This window comes from Stegastes partitus, unplaced genomic scaffold, assembly GCF_000690725.1.
Source record: "Stegastes partitus isolate 25-593 unplaced genomic scaffold, Stegastes_partitus-1.0.2 Scaffold478, whole genome shotgun sequence".
Classification (NCBI taxonomy): domain Eukaryota; kingdom Metazoa; phylum Chordata; class Actinopteri; family Pomacentridae; genus Stegastes; species Stegastes partitus.
This window is the reverse complement of record NW_007578209.1, coordinates 93,844-107,341: the sequence shown is the minus strand read 5'-3', so window position 1 is coordinate 107,341 and position 13,498 is coordinate 93,844. Positions and strand designations below refer to the sequence as shown.

At 42.7% G+C, this 13,498-nt stretch overlaps 1 protein-coding gene across 1 annotated transcript in view; it reads right to left on the bottom strand.

The window, feature by feature from the left end:
- The window catches only part of LOC103360985 (N-lysine methyltransferase SMYD2-like), a 13,851-nt gene extending 1,822 nt beyond the window's left edge, over window positions 1–12,029 (bottom strand). Inside the window, exons 1-10 of the mRNA XM_008286941.1 lie at window positions 11,808–12,029; window positions 8,769–8,832; window positions 7,137–7,247; window positions 6,976–7,036; window positions 3,483–3,607; window positions 3,296–3,363; window positions 2,479–2,581; window positions 1,293–1,403; window positions 726–846; window positions 311–485 (exon numbers count right to left, since the gene is read on the bottom strand). Coding sequence (XP_008285163.1) covers window positions 311–485; window positions 726–846; window positions 1,293–1,403; window positions 2,479–2,581; window positions 3,296–3,363; window positions 3,483–3,607; window positions 6,976–7,036; window positions 7,137–7,247; window positions 8,769–8,832; window positions 11,808–11,977 — 1,109 coding nt within the window. The 5' untranslated portion in view covers window positions 11,978–12,029. The remainder of the gene's footprint in view (window positions 1–310; window positions 486–725; window positions 847–1,292; window positions 1,404–2,478; window positions 2,582–3,295; window positions 3,364–3,482; window positions 3,608–6,975; window positions 7,037–7,136; window positions 7,248–8,768; window positions 8,833–11,807) is intronic.
- Window positions 12,030–13,498: the final 1,469 nt, after the last annotated feature.

Below are 13,498 nucleotides of genomic sequence, written 5' to 3'. Positions count from 1 at the left end.
TACACTTCAACAAAACTGAGGACAAAAGACAGGTTTCAAAAGCTAAAAATAGTTTAATTTTGAGTGTCTACTATTGGGTCAAACTCCAAAAACGCCGGATTCATCCTGCAATTCCAGTGATGCAGTGAAAACTCAGCAGTTTTCTGGTTACACTCAGTCATGTTCAGAAGAGCCATTGTGACTTTTTGGTCAAAAGCGAGTTCAATCTTTAAGCAAAAATAAGACATATGAAATAAGGCAGTCATCTGAAATGCTATAATCCATAATATCTGACCTGAGAAAGCAGAAGATGTGTCTCTCTTATTAGTACCTGTAAGGTTTGATGATCTTCTCGCCGTATTTGATAGCTCCTTCTGGGTCTTCCATGTAGAGACAAACCCCCATGGCCTGGTACATCATGTGGAGCATGTACACGTTGGCGTCATCAAAGATTGTTCCCATTTCCTCCAGGCTCTGTTCACACATCTCCAGCAACTCACTAGGGGGTGCCACCGAGTCAAGGCTGCATCGACACAAGTCAGTTGGGCTTCTGATCATATAACCGCATGCTTTGGAGGCGTTGCTTTGCTGAATAAATAAAGTTTTGTTCTCTAACAATCAGTCTATATGCCAGCAGTCAGCTGAATCAGCACTGAACTGTTCAAGCTGATGTTTCCTACAGCCAACCTTGAGCTCGTTCTGAAAAACAACATGTAAAAATGACATTTATTGCCACTAAAGGATATTTTTTATGTGTTTGGACGTCCGGAACTCTCTGATAGCTTTCCTGGCGTAGCGCACCATGTTGCTGATGACGTCCGGCTCGATGGGGTCGCGTCGCTTACGCACTTTCATCTTGGCCTTGTCCTACAGGTGAAGGCCGGAGACAGAGCAGGACAGAAGCTACACATGAGAGCACTTCAGAAAGTTTCTCAGCCTCACCAAAAAACAGAAAAATCCCGAAAGAGAGACCGTTTTTCCATCACAGTCTCCTTAAACGTCAATGCACTCAGCCCACCGATGCTCTGGTCACATCTCGAGATGCTCCTCAACAGCATGCATGACTTCATCATCTAAAAATGCGATTCAAAGCCACCTGAGCCTTCCTGTCCTTTTTTTCTTTGATTGCTTCACACATTTGAGGTTTTGTGTACAATGACGTGAGGCTTTACAGTACACGGTTACGTCCTTGTTGCATCTTTCTGAAGCACCCTTGCAATATGTAGGATAAAGCATTTTTCAGAGTGCCCCCACCACAGTAATACACATCATTTAGCCCGTCCTCGCTCCCTTCACTGCTCATTGGCTCTTACTTTGGACTTGGATTTACATTCCTGGCATTCACAGCTGAAGTAGTAGTTCTCTCTCAGCCTGCTGTTGCGGTCGTCTGTCGGATAGAGGATGTCTATGTAGCTGATGAGCACCTGAAAGACACGCAAACACACATTCACAACAATCTCTCGCCTCGATAGCTGCTAAAACACACTTCTATCAGCTGCTCCTTTTAAACCACACGAGACGACACAACGCTCCTCTGCCGCTGTGACACGCTGACAAGTCATTGACCGGATGCATCGACATGTTCTCCAGCAGGTTTCTTTTTAAAATCCAAAGCTTTTCAAATGACTGATCCTATAAGCTTGTACGCTCTTTTGCACAGAGTTTCCACACGGATTAAACAACCAAAGTGTAACATGTTCACCTGTGATTTATAGGGATATTGGTTGGTGGATTTTGCTACCTTAGCCGGAGTAGCTGTGTTCATTTGTTTCCAGCATTCATGCTAAGCTAACTATCCTCTAGATCAGGGGTGTCAATCTCAAAAACACAGTGGGCCAAAATTTAAAACCTGAACAAAGTCGCGGGCCAACATTGAACAAATGAACCTCTTAATATGGACCGAAACAAATTTTACTTTAACATTGAATATGGAAGAAGCAACACTTATTACCATACATTATATATAACTTAATATGCAAAATCAAATTATAAATAAAAAAACACATCAATGGCACAGTGACAGTTGTAGTGTGAAGTCGCTATGCCCACTGTCACAGAGGAGAGGGAGTGTCTGGGTCCTGTCCTGATTGACGCGCCAAAACAACAACAGGGCATTATGGGATTTGCAGTATTAGCGGTGAATGCGCTGTACAGTATAATACCGGGGGCAGCTCTCGTAGTCATTTGGTATTGTCTCGCGGGCCAAATATAATTACAAAGCGGGCCAAATTTGGCCCGCGGACCAGAGTTTGACACCCCTGCTCTAGATGTATAATCAGTGGATAGACATGAGTGGCATCTATCTCCTCATATAACTCCAAGAACAAATCAGGCTCTTTACATTAAGATCAATCACTTGATCCATTCCACATAAAACATGAATTATTCTTTACTAGTATACAGTTCGGTTCCACGCTTCCTCCTTCACACACACTTCAAATTAAAAGAAAAAAAAAAAAAAGACCAACACACGACACCCTCTGATGGCAGCTTCCTCACTTCATCTCCAGGTTTCATGTCCTGCACTGCCCGGATCTCAGCCGACGTCCCCTTGTACGTGACGATGACGCTGGGAAGACAGCTGTGGTTTATGAGCGCCACGCTGTTGGGAGACACAGATTCCAAGAGAGAGTCAGAGATAGAACAAAAATAATCCTCTCCGCTTTCCCTTTTCTTACAATGGCTGAGGTGGGAGTAGTGACACTGATTATTGCTCACAGCAATGACATAACAGCTTTATGTTTAGGTGGTATTAGCGCCGTGCTACAACAGAGAAGTGTTGAGTGTCCCTGAACTATGCTGGCGACCTTGGTGTTACCTGGGTGGCACGCTGGAAATAGCTCGACAAAGAGCTGAGAGGGCGAATTCACTTTCACGGAGTCAATTTTAAAACTCAATAGCCTGGGCCGCAGCAGGGGGCGGATTTCACCACCAAATGACTAACTGGACAAGAACTGTTATCTTAATGGAACTGACAATCAGGCCCCTTTGGATGTTTGGTGGATGCTGAGCTTGCGATGCAAACTGTGCTGATTGTAGGACAGAATTCATGCAATTTGCCTTGAGAATAGTTCTGTTGTTACTGCTTCCTCTATGATTTCCTCAAGATCAGTGACTGGAATCCCAAATTACCCAAAATAAAACAAACAGATATCCGAAGAAGCCAAGACTGACAAACAGTGAGATGCTGTGAACCATGAGGCGGGATTTGTCAGACAGGGAGGGTGTCATATACTGAGCCTTTACATGAGCTGCAGAACCTGCACTACACTAATAGATTGTATTCATAAGCATGCATGCAAGGTTTTCTTCTTACTCTGGGTAGATTGCAGTACCCATGTGGGACAGCTCATCATCCTCTATTGTGAAACCATTACAGGCAACCTGTTGGACGAAGCACACGGCAGACAGAGAAAATAAAGTTACTCAGCTCAGACGACAAAAAGAAGAAACACTTAAAATCCTGCTGCTTTGCCATTTATTTGTCAATGTGTGTGTGGTACCTGGGAGAAGAGCGTGAGCAGGTCTTTGTGCTCGGGCACCTCCAGATGTTTGGAGTAAAAGCGATGCAGTCCGGCCAAGTCTGCCTCGTTCATCTCTCTTCTCTCGTTATCTTCGTCTTCCACGTCTGTTACAGTCAGACAGACATTTTGACCTCGTTAGATTTTTCAGATGGGCCTTTTTCTTGACATTTGATTTCACCGGTTAAGGCTGCATGCTCTTTTTTCTGCAGCTGTTTTCCCTTGCCTTAGATAGTCATGGAATGAGCCAGTTTAAATTTACTGAAATTAAATATCATGAGCAGTCAAACAGCGCAGCAACAACTTGCTCAGTGATCAGTAAAAGTAACAGGGGGGAGATAGCCTTCAGTTTGTGGTGGTAGTCTCATCAGTCATTGTTGACACCATATCAAGAGCAGAGGGGAGGATGAGAGCCTCAGCTGTTGGATGTGGTTTCCTGTGATTCTGTTACAGGGCTCCAGACTAACTTTTCCAGTTGTAGCTCTGGTGCTACCAACTTTCTTCACTGGTCGCACCAGCTAATGATCTGGTCGCCCCACTCCCTTATTTTGGATCAACACTGCCACAGCTATTAATCCACCATGCAGCTGATGAATGATTGTTTTTGCATAACTTAGTTATGATGCAATGACCTTCAGTGATACAAAACTAGATATTTGTAAAATGTTTTAACCTTAAAATACATTTATTTTGTCACCAATCCTCTTCTAATACTCGTCATTATCTGGATACAGTCTAAAAAATCGCTGAAAGTGCCCATGGGTAGAAGCTACGTTTTACTGATGTTCCCTAAATGCCTCACATGCTGCTCCGGCAGATGTTACATTTTACCGATGTTCCCTAAACGCCTCACATGCTGCTCCGGTAGATGCTACATTTTACCGATGTTCCCTAAACGCCTCACACGCTGCTCCGGTAGATGCTAACATTTTACCAATGTTCCCTAAACGCCTCAGGTTCTACCAGGTGTGTTCAGTGCAGTGTCTCTGACAGGTGAGTGAGCAAACATTTGTTGGAAAACAGAGGAAAGTGAGTTCTACACTAATTTGCTGAAGTTGAAAAGTTTTCTATGAGCAGAGTTTTTAGCAGAGTATTTATTCATTTGTTTACACTGCCCCGGGGGTCAGACGTGCCCCAGTGTTTGAGAAACACTGGTTTATGCCAACTGTCACATGGGTGTCGTAAAGAAAGAACACAATTCAATTTGTGGCAGGACTCTAGGGATGCAAAATCATCTTTGTAATCAATAATCAGTAGAGATATAAATCAGTAGTTAATTCACTGATAATACAAATTGATCACAGTAAACATCTGTCTTCTGCTCGTATTGTAGTTTTAGCTGGTTGGCTAATTGTTTGGGATATTGGGATATGCAAATGCTGTCCTAGACAATCCCAACTAAACCAATGAGCTCTGGCCACTAAGTGTCTTGTCATGGTGGCTCATAGCTAGCTAAACCCTCACAGTGCTCTCTGCTTGCCAACATGAACCCTGTCCATACTGTTAGTGAGGCCTCCTCAGATCACTACATCATTAAAGAGCCTCCACTTGGTGGTGCAACAGTAGCGAATCTACAACACATTTTCAGACATGCATACAGAGAACACCGTCCAGCCTCTTGACACTACATTTCAGACAGCGCCTGACCAGAGCTGACCGTCTACGTAACATTTAAGAGCAGCTTGGATGTAGAACTACACTTAATGCATTAGAGCTGCTCAGTCATCAGGCATATACCTTGGATTGATTTTAATTGTTTTCATGTACTTGACGTATGTTATCTAGGAAAATGGTTTCAGATTTGGACTCAGATATTAAATCACTCAGACAGAATCGGGGCATCAAGTTTCCATAATTTACTTTAATATACGACATTACAATTATTGCTGGTGAAGCGGTCAGACAGTGACCAAGTCAAACATGTTGGCCTGAAGTAGCCATTTTGTCTTAACCCAAATGAAGCTCTGGTCTGGAGCATTCTTTGGTAAAATGATGTTGCACTCTGGCCTTTATGCAGATGTTACCACCACCCATCCATTGTGGCAGACAGACAGCGTGAGGAGCAGGACAAAGAGCCCAAAAGGCATTGACTCGGCCTCCAAAGTCCCCAAATCTCGAGCCAATCAAGCATCTGCGTGACACACTGAAACAATCCACAGCGCCCCATTCAGTAGGCAAACACAGGAGACCCTCTGGAGGTCCTGAGTCCACACCCAGATGGGTCAGAGCTGTTTTGATGGCATTAGGGGGACCTACACAGTATTAGTGTCCCGGCTCATTGGTGTTTATCTTGAAAATCCACTGTCAGTCTAGACACAATCCAAACCAAACACCAGACAGTCGATCAGCCACTCTGACTCCTGATTTCTGGTTTAGACAAATTGTCCTCTTGGTTTATACACTTAATCTCTTGTGGCTGTAAATTGACAAGGTACAAACAGCCAACCCTCCGTCCTCACTCCGACTGTGCCAAGACAGGAATACATTTCACCACGTAGCCTGCCAGACTGTGTGTGTCTTATCCCTGATCTCTGACACTGCAGTCAATTTATCCTCGCACATCAGACGCTAATAGAGACTCAGCATTTTAAAGACAAGCTGATTTTGTCAGATACGGATCGAAGTCTCACTCGAGCTCCGGCGCGCTGACAAAGCTGTGTGTTGCCGTGCACTTCTCCTGGCTGCTGGTTGGAAAACACTGCGCAGTGTTTACATGATTTCTTTTTCCCAACTTCACTGACAGTCGGGTTGAAGGTGTGTTGTGCTTGTAGGAGCTAATCCAGCCTCCAGCTGCTCGCCACAAGCAGAGATGCGGAGCGCTTCACACCCACAGATTTTTTTTTTTATCATTTCCAAACTTTTAGTCTTCGGTCCCAATCGATGCAGACATGTGTGATTCCACTTGAGGCATTTAACAGATTTTGTGTTTCTCCCTCTGGAGCCATAAAAGGCTTTATACAGGTTTTTTTTTTTCCCCCCACATATGAAGCAGTGCTCGGTAAGACTGGTAAATAGTTCCCCTTTGCCATTCACAAAATTGCCTTGATGTTGCTTTTTTGTGCCACTTACCCCACATACTACATATGTATGTATTTGTATTTTTAATGTCAGAAAATGTAAGAAAATATATGACAGCTATTAGGAAAACTCCATCCCAGACCAACCTGACAAGCCGGCGCTGTGTGCGAAAGTGCCCAAAGTGCCCCAGCTTCCCATTCAAGTACTTACACTTGCTGTGTTGTCTGAACACCATTTGACCCACATCTATAGGATATATATAGCTACTGTTGGAAGTGTTTCTCCTCTGGTCTCCATGTGTGGTTTCTAGGGTATCTAAGGACACATAGGACTGCAGTACAACCTCTATGACGTCTTTATAACGTATCTCCACGGGCGCCTTCCAGATGGGGTTTATTTAAAAGCCAACTCACAACAAAAATCATGCTTTTGTGGCCGCGTGGTAACGATTACTCACGTGATTGCACGTCTCCTATGAGCAAGAGCTTCTCAGAGACACATCTTTCCTTCTGCGTTTTCTGCAGTGAATAGGAATAATTTAGACGAATGACCTTAATGCGACACGGCGTGTGCCAGACAACACTCCAGAAATACACGCCGTTTTACTGACTGTCCAACCTTCTTGGCGAGGATCCGGGCCACCAGTCGGGACATCTCAGACGGGCACCAGTTCTCTCCAAATGCAAGCATTGCTGAACACTCCAGCTTGTGCATGGCCCAGTCCCCTTTCTGCACACAAACGTAGACAAATGTTATTATAGCATGCAAAACAGCAGAGCTTTAATTTAAAGCTAATTGAAATGTGAGAATCTTCAGCTGAGGCAACTATTGACAGTTTGTGTCCCACCCCAACAGAGGGCCCAACAGTTGGCAACTCCCAAGCAACCCTACCAGCTGTAGAATTAAGCAGCACGCTGGAATGTCCACACTGTGCTTATCTAATGTTACCCTCGCCCCTTTACCCCTCACATGCTGTCCCATTCACTGACTGCGTAGTTCTCTAACTTCACAAACCACATCGTGTGTGTTGACTTTATATATTCCATAGACCTATATATTACACACATATAGAACTGCATAAACCAACCAGTGATAGCTTGTACTCCTATGTTCAGCTGAACTGCATGTTTTTGGACCAGGAAGTCAACCGTAGCACAGAAAAGCTCGTTCAAACTGATTTCTTGTTGCTGTAAGGCACATCAACCATCCATACACTCCTCCTCTATGTGTTCTTCCTGTATTATGGAACTCAGGTTTACTTGTAATGGCACCAAAATAAAATATATCAAACCGCCTGTGGTTGGTTCACACCAGTACAATCACAAGGCAAACGAATAATGTGGAATAAACTTTGAACAATACAGAGTTTTAGCTTGGTGTTGTGACAAGACAGAACATGTAGACTTAACATTAAAGGTCCCACATCGTGTCTCCTTCCTGCCACTAACTGGAAGTCTCACGCCTCACGGAATGTGTCCACCAAGATGGTTCATTCCACCGTGACCGCATGAGCTCTGGTTCTGGTCCTGTTCTAAAGCTTTTGTGTTTGTAGCTTTAAAAGTAGCTGCTGCTGTCCACGCCCGCTTCAGGAAGAAGACTCTCTCTGTGTCTGTGATTGACAGCTGCTTGGAAATGCTTCTGAAGCGACTGCTGATTAACTTTTAGTCTTAACGAGCTGCGTTTCAGTCACTATTTCATTCTCTTGTCTGACAACAGAAACAAGAAAATATGTAAATGAGAGCAGCTTCACTGAGGATTGGCTCACCTGGAGGCAGTGGGCCGCAAAGAATTACACCAAGTTTGAGCTCATTGACTTTTGGTTCTGAAACGTAACAGTTCAGAAAATTCTGGCTATCTAGTTGTGAGGGGACAGAAGGAAAGACTTTCATATCCTATTTTTCTTTACACCTGGAAGTTTCTAACAACAAAGCACAATGAGAATGGAGCATGCACCATATGGGACCTTTAAACTCTGTTGGCTTCACTCAGAATTAGCTGCACTGTGAGCTGCATGCTGAGTGACAGGAAGCAAGTAGATGGATTTCAGGAGGTTTAGTATCATGACTTTATTTGATCTGTTGGATAAGACTTTGATCACCAGTGTCCAGCATGAAATTCGTAACCAAATGTCATCTCAACCTGTATAATTGTTGAGATATCTAACTAATCCAGTTGCGTGCATACAGCAGCTGTTGTAAATATAACAGAGTCACTGCTTTACAGAAGTCATTGTGTTCCCATGTCTCCTACCTGGCATTTCGCATTGCAGTAGAAGGCTTTCTTGCACTTCCCACATCTGGCCAAGCCCTCTTTCCTACACACGACAGGGAAAAAACACGTCATTACCTTTTGCATGGCAAGTAGGTTGTCATGAAGAAGTCAGTGACAGACCTTCACACATCCTTGTACGTGATTATGTTCATAAAGAAACAACATTAAAACATCTCACATCAGACTCTGCATGCCCGCATCCCGCTGGGCACCGCAGACACCATCTTGTGAATGTATCTGGACATTCAAGCGTCCCGCTCCATAACCCTCGAGACAAGGAAGAGCAGTTGCTAGCGTCCTGCCGTAACTGATAGCAATGAAGGGCTTTGAAACATTCTGTGGTATTTATAGAGCTGACCTTATGCAGGACCAGCTGTCTTTCTAACACACTGAAACAGGAAAGCAATCCAAAAGTCGAGCCATTTGATTCTGAGACGCTTTCTGACTCAAGTCCAAGGTGGCTGCTGGGCGGTTGGGGCGGGCAGCGGGGAAACATGGAAAACTGTGGATATTGTAAAGTCCAGCTGTAACTCTGACGTCTACCACAAGGACTGATTTAAAACCTCTAAGACTGTGTACAGCTCAGCACATCAGCAGGAACGTAGACACATTATTTTAGAATGCAACTTTAGTACCTTCTGATTAAGAGCTGGATTAAACGTCTGATTATCATCAACACCTCAAGAAATCTAAAAATGCTCTTGTAGGAAGTGTATGACTGCAATACGTCGAACTGTCTCCAAAGGCAGCGTTTAAAACTTGAAACTCAAAATATCTCCTTGTTCTATTGTTCGACCAGATTGTGCTCAGTTCTCTGAGACTGACAAGGTCAAGGTCCTGGAGCTGTGAACCCCAACAGACTTACAACCAGACCACACTGTTGAGCAAGAGGCCCTCCACAGGAACGATTTTTTTTATAGCTGTTGCATACAAAGAGTTCAAAGATAGAGTTTTGTTTGCTGTACAGACTCTAAAGGCATTTGTTGAGCTGTATAAATCAAACCGGTTTAACTCGACTCTTGCAGTTTATCAGATTTAAATGCCGTTTAAAGTGGACAAACTGCAGCTCCAGTGTGCATCCACGACAAACCTCGCAGTACTGCCACAGCTAGACTTCAGCTGATTGCACACCACAGGGAGTTGTTGTTGTACAACGGCACAAATGTGAACTGCTGCTAAAAGTGTGATGACATTTAACATGGCATTGCTGCTGCAGATACTGTAGATGCTTTCTTAAGCAGCGGAACCAACAGTTGTGTCAATGCCAACGCCTTGCAGGTTATGTTGTACAGAGCGGCAGTAGACAACGCTGTCATCATGATATGTGGGAATAATTACAAACTTTGATGGCATCCAGGCAGGAGGAAGAGGAAATAAGAGGAAATACCGAGGGAGTCCCTGAATGAATGCAAGAAGCAGGTTGGATGGAAACGCTTTAGGGTAAAACTAATGTTGTTATTGGGTGTGAAGTTTAGTATTTTGGTTTTGCGTTTACTCTTTCTACATGATCACTTCAGCTGTGAACAGCATGTGCCTGAAAAAGAGACTAATTGTAATTATATTATTCAGTCTCCTCATTAATCACAATTACATCCATTCAACAATTTACTGTTATTTTACACATTTTTTTTTCTGTTATATTTCAGATAATGACGCGTGAAATCACAGAAATAAGGTGTTGATTTACATGTTGACCTCTAAAAACGGCCCAAAGATGTAAATAGTGACGATCTCAGAATCGGCGTTTGTACAAATAGTAATTTGTTCCTTCCCAGCATTTGACTGCAGAATTACACATTTAATTTACTGTATTTACATTAGTCAAAAATATAATTATTTAAAAAAATATTTGCTTTACTTTAAAACCAAAAACATTTATATTAAGGATTTGAAATATTATATATAAATAATATAAAAAACAAGCCAAAGCTTTACAATGTTTGGCTGGAAAACTATACTATTTTTACTGAATTTAAATCAGCTGAAAATATAATTATTTTACAGATATTTGCCATTAAATTGAAAGTAAAAGTTTTGTTAAATTACAGATGATCACAGTAAAATCACAAAAAAAGTTAGAATTTGTTGATCATAAAAATTAAATAAGAATAGAAAAATTCCACATATTCAGTATTTTTACCAATGGAAATTCATTCTTTTACAACATTTGACTGTAATATTACATTATTTTTCCTGTATTTATATCCGCCAAAAATATAATCATTTTACAGATATTTACCATTATTTTTTTTAAAAAGTACATTAAGTTAAAAATGTGAACATTTTTTGAAAGTTAAAGTTATTTTAAACATTTTCCCTGTTTTGTTAAATTCCAGATACTGTCTAGTAAAACTGCAGGAACAAAGTATTAATTTACATGTTTCCTGTACACAAATAAAGAAGCTGTAAATAATGTCCAGTCAAAAATCTGTATTCTTATCAATAGTATTTTTTATTTATTTATTTATTTTACAACTTTTTCTTTAACACTGTAAAATTACCCTTTGATTCTGTTTAAATCAGCTGTGTGTCATTATTTTTCCAATATTTGCCATTAGTTTACCAAACTTCTTAAAAACCACAGAATAACACCATTTTAATTTATTGCCTGCAGATTTTCAGTTTTCCACTGATTATTATTACTCTTTTAAACAGTGCACATGCTCAGTTAAAGGACAATATAACGATGGTAGCACTCCTGCTCTCCAATAGACGGCATGTCGACATGTGACAGACGGTATATGAAGCACCGTCCAGAAAGATGAGCCACAGGCGGCACAGAAATAGATTTTATGGAGCGACACTTTTGGGACAAAGAGCCTATAAGGTTTCAATACATCCACAGTGACCTAGTTTGGTGAACACGGGGTCAGGTTTGGTAGAGAAAGGGCATCTATACATAAGGAGAAATTAATCAAACGTGCTGCAGAATAATTAACCGCAGCACAAGTTGCATCTGACACAGCAAGAGGACGGAGCTGCCCTCAGCCCGGGGAGCCTATAAATAAGCCGGAGTACCTGTTGAAGCAGAACTCGCAGTAGCAGCCTCTCTCCTTCGCCGACAGCACGTAACAATACGCCGGGCTGGAAAACAGAAGCTCCCCGACTTTAAACGCTCTGGTCACCCGGAGACCTCGGCCCTTCCCCGGGCTGTCGAACCTCTCCAGCCCCTCGATGCTGCCCGTCATCGTGCCTCCTGCCGGGCGTCTCCTGTCGGACTGAGGAGGGGTGGGGATGTGGCCCCGCTGCGCCCGGTGTCGGGGCGTCACCCGAACCAAGAATAGTTCACAGAGGCGTCCACCAACAGCAACTGCAGCGCATGAAAGCACACAGCAGCATCCAGGCATTCATTTAAAAAGTCTGATTACAAGGCAGATGTTGCATTTAGTTGGCAAGGGGAAAAAGATCAACCTCCAAAATATTGCACATTATTTGCCTAACCACAGATAGACTCCAGATCCTTACACCATTTCTTACATTTTGCATTAATTGAAGAGTGTCTGCTAAATGATAATCATATAGTTATATGCAATCTGATGCATGCATAACACTCCTAAGTCTCCTCATGTTCTTATGGTCAGTTTATCCAATATTCACAATTGACCTCTATAAGCATGAGCTTGATATACACTGCATTTTATGTGCATTATTCATCAGTTTATATCTGCTTTTTTTTAAACTTCTGAACTTCCACTCTTGTCTAAATGGGCTTCAGACCTCTTGCATCTCTCTCATGGACATGATCAGGTCTCTGGATTAACAGTCATAGGTTACACTCTGTGGTTTGTTATTGTGCACAAAAAGCTCCTCGTCCCCAAACATCAGGGAAGTTGTCTTTAAACAGTTCAAGTTGTTTACAGAAAAGGATGTAAAATAAATAAATAAACCCTTTCTCATTCTGGAAATGATGTCTAAATCTACTTCTCTGTGTGTTGTGTTGCCTCACTTCCACTGTGAATGTCTGCTGAGTACACTCCAGAACTGGATGCAGGCTGTTCAGCTTGTCTGAGTGCTATATCGAGTTCTGCTTATCAACACATGCTGGCCTCAACAGGCTGTCATGGAGCTGTTGTGATGTTGTCCATCCACTGGGCCTACAGGCATGGTCTCTGTTAGACTAGTCAACAGTTCAGCACAATATAGAAGAATTGTACTTTCAATGACTTATTATTGGGCTGCACGGTGGATCAGTGGATAGCATCGTTGCCTCGTAGCTAGAAGGTCGCCGGTTCGCGACCTGGGATCTTTCTGTGTGGAGTCTCCATGTTCTCCCCGTGCAGCGTGGGTTCTCTCCGGGTTCTCCGGCTTCCTCTCACAGTCCAGAAACATGCTGAGGTTAATTGGTGATTCTAAATTGTCCGTAGGTGTGAATGTGAGTGTGCTTGGTTGTCTGTAGAGGTGCAACGGGTCGGTACAGATGTGTACCGGTACAAATTTATTTTTTTTAAGTCATTTTTTTGTGGCCTTTGTGCCTTTATTTGATAGAGCAGTGAGAGAGAGATGGGAAAGCGGTAATGCTCCTCGTTAAATCAAAGAAGAAGAGAGACAGGACAGTAAGGGAAGGATCTGTGGTAAAGGGTCATGAGCGGGATTCGAACTCATGACCTCCACATCGGGACACCAGCTCAACCAGGTGAGCTATAGCGACTATTAAAAATATCCAATGTACAGAATTGTTTCACTTGTGAAACTTTAACTCTCATGGTGCC